Below are 12,081 nucleotides of genomic sequence, written 5' to 3' on the forward strand. Positions count from 1 at the left end.
TTTTTTTTAAAAAGAAAGAACAAAACCTGGGTCTCCTGCATAGAAGGTAAGAAACCTATCCCTGACCAATCACTACTCTGCCTAGCAGATTAAGTTTCTCAAAAAAATTTAGAGATAACAGTTCCAGCGTAGTTCATGGAACTGCAAACACATAACCATGTACCCACAGAAAGCCTTTCCAAGTGATAGACTCAAAAGGATGAGTGGAGGTAGACCAATTGCCACTGAATCGGGGATTATAAAGCTTCGACTTCAAAAGCTCAAAGGATATTACCCATCTCGGAGAAATTTAAGGATTCCTAGTAGGAGAGCCTAGTAGTTAAAAAAAAGTTTTTAAAAGGCGTTGGGGGTAGACAGTATTGCATTCCAGGTCTACCATTATCACTAGGCCATTTCCGTTAAATGAGCAAACTTCTCTAGTCTGGTTCCCTCCTCCGTCTGTCTGGGGAAGGAAACTGTACTTACTTTCAAAGAACTGCTGTCAGGAACCAAGTAGTCACACAGCCCTTTCAATCACAGACAAGTGTGTGTTCCTGACAACTATGAATGGCTTCTCCGTCTACATGCACAGCTTTTCTAGAGCATTTCCCATAATGGTAGTGATGACGGTTCTTGGTGGAAAAACATTTTTGTAGGCTGTTAGCTTTTTTCTTAACGTCTGTGTACATTGCTACAGTTTTCTCTTACATTGGCCTGACAAGACAAAGGCAGAGACTCCACCAAATGCCAGCACTGGCTTTATGCGCCCTCTTTGTCGTCACACTAGAAAAGTATTCATTAAGTACTTTCCGTGCGGAACTGGGCTAAATGCCAGAAGCATGGTGATAAGCAAGGCAGACACTGCCGTTACCCTCACCGAGCTTACAGGTTTAAATTAATCACTGGACAAATTTGATCTTCATTGCAGTTGCCATAAGTCGATAGAGATGGGACATTAAAGTCCATGGACCACATTTCAAGAGTTGTTGATGGGAGATTGGGAAAATGAAAAATACAGATGGGACCTGCCAATTTGGGGGATGATAACTTCAGAAAGGGATGATGTCTCCGTCCTTTCTCCATGCTGGGAAAACTGAGGTCTCACGACTAGAACAGTATCATCAGTACACAGTACATTGATTTCCACCACATTTTAGATCCTTACTGTGGTGGGAGGGAATTGGCTCAAGGAACATATAAAAGTTTGTTCCGTGTCCTGTCCTCATCTGAGGAACCCCCACCCCCACCCCCCGACCCTGCTGGACAGTTTACAAGCTCCTCCGTTCCTTGCGGACAATAAATAAGGCCGTGGCGGCGGGAGCAGCCAGGTGGCAGTTGATCTCCGTTCTCTGAGGGCAGAAAGCGTCTCCTCGACCAGCTTCACCAAAAGGAACTAAGCTGGATGGCCAAGAAGGCCCTTGGGCTCATTGCCCGGCATGTTGTATAAGAGACTTCAGAAAACTGTTAAAATGTAGGGGGTTTATTGTTACTCTGTTCATGTGCCTTAGAAGTCTTATTTCATTGTTGTTTCAGTGCAGTTTTCTGTGGAGGAGGCTTGGGTTCTTTCACTGAGACAAGTTTCCAGTTGAACTAGCACAGGTCAGTGTGTGCTGTAATTCTTTGACATCTTGCCTTTTCTGGGTAACCTATGAGCTTTTGGAGGGCAATGACTGTGTCTTGTAATTCCCCAAGGCCAACTTGGCTCCTGGCACATGTAGATGCTCAAGATGCAGTCAATTAACAGAACCAATAACACTCTCTCAAGTGCTTGTGAAGTGTCTTTCCTAAGTGCAGGAGGAGAGCAATTAAATGAGGCAGACAGGATCTCTGCCCTCCTATTTTCTAATGGGAATATCGACCAGTAACAAATCATCTACAAATAAATAATAGAGTTTTCAGAAGTAATTAGCACGAGGAATAAAGTCAACAAGGCATTGAGATGGAAAGTCATTGTCATTATTTTAAGTTATTACTATAGATTTTGTATATTTGTTTTCAACTAATCAGTGTGCCTTTGTCACAGTAGCAAAGAGGTGGAAACAACCTCAATAAATATCCATCATTGAATGAATAGATAATCAAAATGTGGCACATCCATCCAGTGGATTACTATTCAGCCAGAAAGAACAGTGAAGTCCCGTATACATGCCAAAACATGAATGCCCCTTGAAGATAGTATGCTGAGTGAAATAAGTCTAACACAAAAGTTTGAATATTGCATGATCTCACTTATATGAAAAGACAAGAATAAGTACATGTAAATCCAACCCACTGCCATCAAGTCAATTTTGACCCCTAGTGAACCTATAAAGAGTTTCCAAAGCCATACATCTTTATGTAAATAAACAATCTCAACTTTCCCCACAGAGCAGCTGGTGTGTTTGAACCACTGACATTGCAGTTAGCAGCCCAACACTTACCTGTAGCACCACCAGGGCTCCTAAGTAAATATATAGCTATAGATAGCCATCCTTATTATATCTATATCCGTAACACACACATATGTGTGTATATATACTTATTCCATGTCCAAGAATATATAAATTATAGAGAGAGATCTGCATATCCCTTGATAGGCAGACAGACAGACAAGCATATGAAGATCACAGCCAAAAAAGGCACTGTTTTTGTTAGGTGCCCCTGAGTTCCAACGCCTATAACCTTATGCGCAGGCAGCAGAACAAAACACTGCCCCAAACTGTGCCAGTCTCACGATCGTCTGTATCTTTGAGCCCATTGTTGCCGCCACGGTGTCAGTCCATCACTTCGAGAGCCTTTCTCTTTTCCACGGCCCCTCCACTCTACCGAGCACAATGTCCTTCTCCAGGGACTGGCCTCTCCTGACAACACGTCCAAAGCACATGAGGCTAGGTCTCGCCACCCTTGCCTCGAAGGGACATTCTGGCTGTACTTCTTCCAAGACAGATTTATTGGTTCTTCATGGTATTTTCAGTATTCTTCACCAGCACCATAATTCAAATGCATCAATTCTTCTTCCGTCTTCCTTATTCAGTGTCCAACTTTCACGAGCAGGAAGTGATTGGCTTGGATCAGGTGCAAAAAAGGGTAGGTGCTCACAAGCAAGAGGTGCCTTGAGTTACAGTCATGGCCCAAAGGAAGACCCTGGGAAAGGAGGTTAAACACTTCAAGGAAAGGCTTTCGGTGTTGCCGTTGCTGTTGGCATTTCTTCTGAAAGGACAGGAGTTTTCAAAGGTGGAAAGTAGCAAAGGCTTCCAAGTTAGGGACACAGCATGTGCACACACATAGCACTCTGAAAGATCCCACTCCTCCGGGGAATGGGAAATTGTTGTTCAGTCTGATTGCAGGGTAGGTATTTTGGGAGTAGGGGCTGGGTGGCTGTGAGTGTTAAAAAGTGAGTTAGAAAGAGAAGATTTGATCCTGATTGTGAAATTTATAATATTCTGAGGCAATAAAGCGTCCCTCTTGAATTTTTGTTATATGTTTTTCTGTTTTCCGTAAATGAAACCTAGGATTGATGAACCTATCGGGAGAGCAAGTAGAATAAGGATTTCTGGGTGGTACAGTGGCGGGGTGACAAGGAGCGCAGGAAGGAAAATAATGTTTGGAAACTGATTGGGGTCACAATTGTACAATACTGCTTGTTGTGATTGGACAATGGAATGATGTGATATCTGTATTAACTCCTAATGAAACATTTGTTTTTTAATTCAATTTACTGGGAGCTCTTACAGCTCTTATCCCAACCCATATATACATCCATTGTATCAAGCACATTTGTACATATGTTGCCATCATCATTTTCAGAACTTTCTTTCTACTTAAGCCCTTGGTATCAGCTCTTTTTCCCCTTCCCCACCCTCCCTCCTTCGTGAACCCTTGATAATTTATAAACTTTTATTTTCATGTCTTACACCAACCGCTGTCTCCCTTCACCCACTTTTCTGTTGTCCGTTTCCCAGGGAAGGGTTATATGTCAATCATTATGATTTGTTCCCTCTTTCTCCCCCCCCACCCCACCTTCCCTGTACCCTCCTGATATTGCTACTCTCATTATTGGTCCTGAGGGGTTTATCTTTTCCTGGATTCCCTGTGTTTCCAGTTCTTATCTGCACCCATGTACATGCTCTGGTCTAGCCGGATTTGTAAGATAGAATTGGGGTCATGATAGTGGGTGGGGTGGCGGGGATAAAATGGTTTTGAGGGAAGAAAAAAAAGCAGAAAAGGGGAATGATGTGATCAGATTGATATAATGCCAGGTTGCTATAATCACTGGGAAGAAGAGGGGAGTCTATAAAAGGCATTGCCAAAGTAAGGCAAATAGGACTTGGTGCCTAATTAGAGGCAATAGATGAGAGAAAGGAAGGCTTCAAAGACGTCTCTGGAGCCTTTCCTCCTTCCCTCCCCGTCTGTTTCAGGCCCCGGTGCTTTCTTGCCCTTGCCTTTCAAGGCCCCCTCCTTCCCGTGAACCCTCGCCTAGTCTCCAGACAGTCTCTTTCCCCCTCCCTCAGAACTGATGCAGCGCTTTATTTATGTGTCCCACAGAATCCCTCACACTGGGTCTTCGCTTTCTCACTTCTGCTTTGGTCTTATCAAGGCTCTTACATTGTAAGCAACTTGAAGACAGGAGCTAAGCCTTATCTTTCGATTATTCACATAAATATTCCTGACTCCATATGGTGAAGGACGGAGAGAACAGACAGGTAAAAAAGTAGGCACAGACTGAATTGGAGCAGGGTGGCTGACAGCACAATCATAAGAAGAGGTAGGAAAGCAGTCACATGGACAGGCAGGCAGGCAGGCCGGCTTCCAAGGACCAGTTATTCAGAAAACAAGCTCTATCTTTATGTGGCTCATTTATGAGTTCATTTAAGGTATCTCTTTACATGCAATGCAATGAATTTATCTCACATATAAAGCCTTTATGGCCCCGAGTTTACAATGCTACTAAGAATATTTGGCTAGGCTACAACCTTGCAAGGGATTGGTTGGTTTCTTATGCAATTGAATAAATAAAACCACCCAGTAGGATTACATGGCTTTCTAGGAATTGGTGGCTTACTATGCAAATTGAGTGATTTGTGGCCTACCAGGGGGTTAGTCAGTCCAGAATTTGACTAGGAAGGCCATCCTTGAAGTTAAATATCAGGACCAACGGGCTGGGGATGAAACTCACTACCATCAGGAAGAGTCTAGAGCAGTGTACTTCATTCAGACCTCTGAGACACAGGTGTGAGAAAGAGCTGTAACACTGAAGACAGTGCAAGACAGCAAGCGAAAGTGGCAATCATCACAGAGCCTAGTGGCAGAGAAGTGTAAAGAGCTGCTAGCTGCCACAGCCCGGAGAAGGACTGCCTACCTGCAGGAAGGGCCAAGCGAAGCAGCTCAGAGCCGTCTGGGTTAGAAACTGTCCTGATCAAAGAATATCGCCTGAGTTGGATCCTGTTACTTCCACATCGATCTTCATCCCCAGTTGTAGTCTGATGTTTCCCTAATAAATGACATAATCATGTTGTCTGCTGATTCTGGTGCCATTTCAATGACTTCTCAAACCTAGCAGAGAGACTGAGTGCCGTGGGCTGGACAGCTGGATGGCGCAGTGTGGCGACATTGGAGCGGGAGGCGGTCTGACGTCCACATCCCGAGAATCAACTTTGTGCTCCTCCGCTTCCCATCTTCCTTCGGAGTATAGACAGGCCACGGCGCTGGAAGATGATAGGACTTTTTTTTTCTTCTACCAAGAACACATCATAAGAATTCTCAAGAAAGGTAACTTTCTTCTTCCAAATAATCACGCCAAAAAGAATCACGTTGCAAACCAACAGGCAGATCGCTCAGTGGTCTTCTGCAAGAGGGGACGACAGTGCACCCCTCCTCCACGTAGCAGCCCTGCCCTCTCGGACTCCAGCTCCCATGCGGGAGCATGCTGCACGAGGCCAGGGGAGCCATGAGGCGCTTATGAGAAGTGCAAGTGCCAGACAAGAGAAGTTCATCTTGCAAGGTCGTCTTTCCATTGATAGTCAAAAGAAAAATCATTTGCACCGACTTTCACCAACATTAGCGTGTAGTCTGACTGAATGGTCTCCTTTTACCTCTCTAGGAGTCAATATCCCTTGTAATGGCTACACAGAACTCACAGACTAAATTCGTGATAAAAGAGTTTATCAAAGAGTTACTAAGAAGTGATACCAGTGAGAAATTCTCAGGTTGTGTAGCAGGAGATGTTACAAAACTCTCTCGGGTCTGCTAATAAATGCCCAACGGGACATATCACTCCGATGTAAGCCTCACCCCAAAGGCACCCCACTCTACTTCGGAGGGGCAGCCAGCCCACCTTCCCTGCAAGGCAAGCTCCTGCACACAAGCACTCGCTTTACTTGCTCTGGGGGTGGAAGTCCATGCCTCTGGTCCGTGCTCTGGCTCCTGAGGCAGCTGCCACTTCTCTGACGTCATAGCTGTCTTCCGATCCAGGAGGTTCCCTGCTCAGGGAGCTCAGACCAAGAGGACCCTTTCCACTCAGAGCTCCCCGTGGTCACAAGATCCCTCCTCCTGGTTCTCAGAGGGCTTACGTATTTTATACGCCGAGTGGCGCTCCAGAGACCCATGTTCACAAGTACTCACAGGTGAATCCTATCAGCATCTTCCCCCGCTTCTTACCAGACCCTTTGAGGGGAAGGCCATTTGGTGGGAGCTAGAAACTTTGGCAAGAAGAGCCACCGTGAATAATTCCCTGGCCCTGCAATCAGTCATCTGAAATTTTGGTTGATTGTGTGAGCAGCCTGAAAAAAACAAAGCCACTCTTTTTAAGATTTTGGCATAAAGTTGTAAAGTAGGTGTGGAACTGGTCTAGCATTCATGGAGAACAGAATTTCAACATTTTTACAAATGTTTCTAGTTTGAATTATAGCCTTAGGCAAAATTCTCTCTTCAAAAGGGATACGTGGATGGCAGCAGACTGGAGAAAAACTGTGGAGAGGCCATGTCTCCATGTGATCACTGCTAGTAACTCCAGCTAAACTTCTGTCATTGTTCTCACTGCCACTGAGTCGATGCCCACTCAGAGTGACCATAAAGGACAGGGTAGAACTGCCCCTGTGAGTTTCTGAGACTGTAAGGTTCCATCTGAGACTGTAGAAGGCTCCATCTTTCTCCTGTGGAGTGGCTGGTGGTTTTGAACTGCTGGCCTTGAGGTTAGCAGCCCAATGCATAACCACTACACCACCAGGGCTCTTTGCTTGTTGTTCACCAATTTACTTTTCAATTGGTCCCATTGAAGCAAACGCTCCAAAGCACCCCTTGAAAGTTATCACGAGACAGAATTCAAGATCCAGACAACTCCAGAAAAGCGAGCCTGAAGCCAATCACCACCAAATGAAGCCCACCCCTCTGCCCACCAGTGACATGTCATTGTGACACGTCCAAAATAAAGAAAATCAAGGAAGCACGCGCCCACGGGGAGCCCTCAAAGGTCAAAGGAGAAAACACTCATGAACATACTCATAGAAATACTTTTTTCTGCTGTGACCCAAGTGTGAAGGACAAGAAGTAGCGTAGCCTAAGGAGATGATTAGAACTCAGGTTTGGTCTGGGCTTGGGGAGTCGGGTGTCCTCATGTATGGAAGGAGAGCGTGGGACTAGCTGTCCTTAAACAGTCTTTTATCTTGACAAACATATTACTTTATTTTCCAAAATCTTTGTTTTCACTATATCCCAAAGTAAGAAATTCTCACCTAAGAATTTCCTAAGTATGATAGTATAATGCTGATATCCACTGTCATTCCTGAGAAGTAAGCAAGGCGATGATCTCAGGGGTCACATGTAATCCCGGAAGGTGAGGTTGGTCTTCATTTTAAGAAGAGACAAGGCCCTTTAAGGGTTGGAGTCTTATTTTTTTCTAACTAAACTCTCACTTGGAGTGTTCTAGCTACTCAGTCCCCTTTGACCGCCGAAGCAATTGAAGTCAGGAGAAGTTGGGTAGTCTGACCAAATCCCCCAGGTAGGGCATCTCTGGCTGCGTTGTTCGATGCGCTTCCTGCAAGCTCGTGCTGCTTTCTGAAGGACTCCAAGCAGCATTCACAGAAAGTGGAGTGAAGACATGAGAGGGGTTTGAGGGCAGAGGCAGTGTTTGCTAACGTGCCGGGAAATCTCTCATGCCAAAGACATGACCGGGACGTCCTAGCCAATGTCCCGATAGCCCAGCATTGCTGGGCTTGGTAATCAAAACCACCACATTGCAAGAGATTTCATGTACATTTTGTTTATTTAAAAACGAAAGAAAGGAAAACATGAGGTTTTCCTTCCTTGTGTTCTTAAGGAGAAAGAATGAAGAAGATTCTTGGTGGAATACCATATATACTCAAGTATAAGACAACCCGAATATCAGCTGAGGCACCTAGTTTTACCACAAAAACTGCATTAAAAATGTGCTGAAAAACTCCACTTCCACGTGAGTATATATGGTACTTATAATTTAGAGGAGGTATATCCCCTGATGTGGAGGGTTAAACCAGCAATGAAAGCTGATCATCAGAAACAGGTCAGAGAAGAATTCCAGCTTCTCCTGTGTCATCGGAGTGAGGAGATGGTCACCTGTCTTTGCTGTTACCCATTTTTCAATGAGTGTGCCTTGGTGATGCCTCTGTAGATCCTATCACAACACGGTACTGTTACTAAACGAATCGCAACTTTCCCATTCTGGACAGCAGTCGGTTTTACTTATTTATAAGCTGGAAGCTGCCTTGGCCCGGCTTTCTCCTCAGGTGATGCAAGGACCTGGCTGGCTGGAACAGGAATCCCATCCCCTCCTTTTCCAGAGCTCTGGGCTCACCTTCCTTGAAATAAACTTAGGTTGCAGCTTCCTGAGAGAAGAGGGTAAAGTCTTGGAACAACTGTTTGAATCATCCAATCGTCATTCAACCTGACTGGAGACTAGGAAGAGACTCCGTGGCTGACCATGGTCTTTAAGTCCACTGCAAGTCACAATGACCCTGTCTGCATTGGAGTGGGACATACTCCGTAGAGTCTACTGGGGCTCATTTTGGGGAAGTAGATCCCCAGGCACTTCTTTTAAGGCACCTTTGAGTGGACTGGAAGTGCCAGTCTTCCAGATGGGAGGAGCCCCAAAGCCCCCACTTTGGCAGTCTGCAGGCTGATGGCTATGACTCCACTCCTTTCTCCTCACCCCAGAAAACGTACGAAAAAGCAAATGTGTGAGAATGACTTCGAGATATGAGTAACTCTGAATACAGGCTCGATGTATTTTTAAGAGAATGATTGGAAAACTTCAGTCATTTCATTAAAAAAAAGTCTCAAATGATATTCCTCACTTGTGAACTGGTAGCTTAGGTCTAAGAGAGAAACTAAAGCAGCTCTCCTAACAAGGATGCATTTCTAAAACGCAAAAGGAAGAGACGCAGCTTGAGGCACCAGCTCTTCCAGCACAGGGCTGAGCAGGCCTTTGAGACACGGTTCTTCTAAGTGTCTGTTGAAAGGCTGGGGAGGGGCCTGCTATGGAAACGCACTGTCTGGTTTCTTCAAGGATAAGGATCACTGACCAACAGGAAGCTGGTTAGAAATGTGGAGTAGGGTTGTGGGGAGGAGACGAGCCAGTCAGGGTGCAGTGTAGCAATGATGAAACATACAACTTTCCTCTAGTTCTTAAATGCTTCCTCCCCCCCACTATCATGATCCCAATTCTACCTTACAAATCTGGCTAGACCAGAGGATGTACATTGGTACAGACAGCAACTAGAAACACAGGGAATCCAGGATAGATGACTCCTTCAGGACCAGTGGTGAGAGGGGCGATGCCTGGAGAGTGAAGGGAATGTGGGGTAGAAGGGGGGAACCAATGACAAGAATCTAAGTATTGCCTCCTCCCTGGGGGATGGACAGCAGAGAAGAGGGCGGAGGGAGACGTCAGACAGTGTAACTTATGACAAAACTATAATAATTTATGAATTATGAAGGGTTCAAGATGGGAGGTGGAGGATGGAGGGAGGGAGAAAGTGAGCAACTGATATTAAGGGCTAAAGTAGAAGGCAAATGTTTTGAGAATGATGAGGGCAACAAATGTGCATATGTGCTTGACACAATGGATGTATGGATGGATTGTGATAAGAATTGTACGAGCCCCCAATAAAATAATTTTTTAAAAAGAATGAAATGTGGAGTACGGCCTCACCGCCATCTTTCCAGATCACAATCCACCTCTTAATAAAACCCTGGTGAAGTTTCATCTCCCCTCTATCATCTCTTCCCACGTAGCACAAAATACCATGCCACTTAGTCTCTCCACCCTGCATCAAGTATTATAATGTAAAGTAAGGCAAACCAGCTGCTAGGGGAATTTGCACATATTGCAAAAGATGCAGTGTTTCACGTCATTGTAGAAGTAAGTGAAATCACACACACAACATCCGCAAGTGAGGAACTGGCAGGGTTAGTTACATTCATGAGTGAAGGGGGGAAAAAAATTTTAAAAACCTACGAACATGATGATATTCTGTCGAAAGAGAGAAAGATTTGATATCAAAGAACCAGAAAGGCCCTTGGGAAAAATGAGGAGACCCGTGAAGATCTTTAAGAGGGGAAAAAAACCCTGACCCACTATAAGTTAGTGTAATGAAAGTCAAGCATGCAATTTAGTCAAAGAATTATGCTTTAAAAAAAAAATCCTCCACTTAATCCTTAATTATTCTAAGAAGTGTTACATTTTTTAAATTACAACTTAAATAGCATTACATGTGATCACTTACATTTTCTTAAGTTTTAATTCAGTAATAAGATAAAAGTCTAACCAGAACTTTGTAACATTATCATGAATGTTGGTCCCGGTTTTAAAGGCATTATTCACCTTAAGTGGGCTTTCCGGGGTCAGTTGTCTTCCATCGAGAACTCAGTGAACTCTAATTTGTATTTTTGCATATTCTTACTCCTTTACCCGCTTTCTTTGTATGACCAGCAGGGGATCACGGTTACCGATTTACTCCACACAGCAGTGAAGGATTCTTTGTAATGTTCCACTTCTCAGTCAGGTGATTCAGCCCAGGGTCGTCTGTGGGGTGTTGCTAAAGCAGCAGGTCTTTATTCAGTAATTACCTTATCCACCAGGAGGAAGTTCTCCAGCTTCTCTCCATTTCCACAGGTGACCTCCCCAACCTCCCTCACGGCTCCGGGCAGGATCTCCTGCACCTCCTGGGCAATCATTCCTGCAGATGAAACACTCCAACGGGTTAGTTCCAAAAGCCTTTCCAAAAGCATTCCACCGAGGCCTGTCTCAGAATCTATCCCACAGCCTCTCAAGACATCTTTGGAAATAAACGAAAGCAGACACTTCATCTTTCTAAGCTTTTACTGTGATCTACAATGCCTTTAAGGTAAAGAAGAAATTTTGAGCCAAGAGTCAGCATAAAATGAAAATTGTGTTGTCTTTTCTCAAATTCTCTCTTAGACTCTGAGCCAAGGGGCTAGTAAATATGTTCAAATTTCTCACACAGGTCCCTGGGTGGTGCAAAATAAACAAAGTGCTTCTTGGTTAGCGCAAAGGTTGGTGGTTTGAGCCCAGCCAAAGCCATCTCAGGAGACTGTCGTGGCGTCTGAAGGCCCCCAGGCTGGAGAACCATCTGAAACAGTTCTCTGCATACACCAGCCACTAGGAGTCGAAATCCACTCGAAGGCAACGGACACCACCCCCAAGAAGGTAGGGGCCTCCCCTGCGTTCCTTTCCCTTGCTGTAGGAGATGTGTGCCCTCCACATGCCTACTTTCTCCAGAGAATTTCTAGACTGTTGCCGAGTCCTTGCCTGACTAAAGCCAGCTACTTCCCCCTGTCTGTCTCCGGGCTCGGAGCGCTGCTGCTCCTAACAGTTCCCGCTGCCATCTGCCCAGGAGCACTCCTTCCAGGTCCAGTGAAAAGAAACTGCATATTCATAGTGGTCCAGAAATGCTTGGGGCGGAGGGCATAGAGTGGGGGGTAGAGGTGGAGGGCATAGAGGTGGGGGTAGAGGTGGGGGGCATAGAGGTGGGGGTAGAGGTGGAGGGCATAGAGGGGGGGGCATGGAGTGGGCGGCATAGAGGTGGGGGTAGAGGTGGAGGGCATAGAGGTGGGGGTAGAGGTGGAGGG

General features: G+C 45.2%; 1 protein-coding gene across 1 annotated transcript in view; it reads right to left on the reverse strand.

The window, feature by feature from the left end:
- MYRFL (myelin regulatory factor like) overlaps positions 1-12,081 on the reverse strand; it is a 167,474-nt gene that overhangs the window by 50,351 nt on the left and 105,042 nt on the right. Inside the window, exon 13 of the mRNA XM_045288878.1 lies at positions 11,059-11,168. Within this exon, the coding sequence (XP_045144813.1) occupies positions 11,059-11,168 (110 nt within the window). The remainder of the gene's footprint in view (positions 1-11,058; positions 11,169-12,081) is intronic.

The sequence above is a fragment of the Echinops telfairi genome, unplaced genomic scaffold (genome assembly GCF_000313985.2).
Source record: "Echinops telfairi isolate 266 unplaced genomic scaffold, ASM31398v2 ScPeMD7_2;HRSCAF=8, whole genome shotgun sequence".
NCBI classification, from domain to species: domain Eukaryota; kingdom Metazoa; phylum Chordata; class Mammalia; order Afrosoricida; family Tenrecidae; genus Echinops; species Echinops telfairi.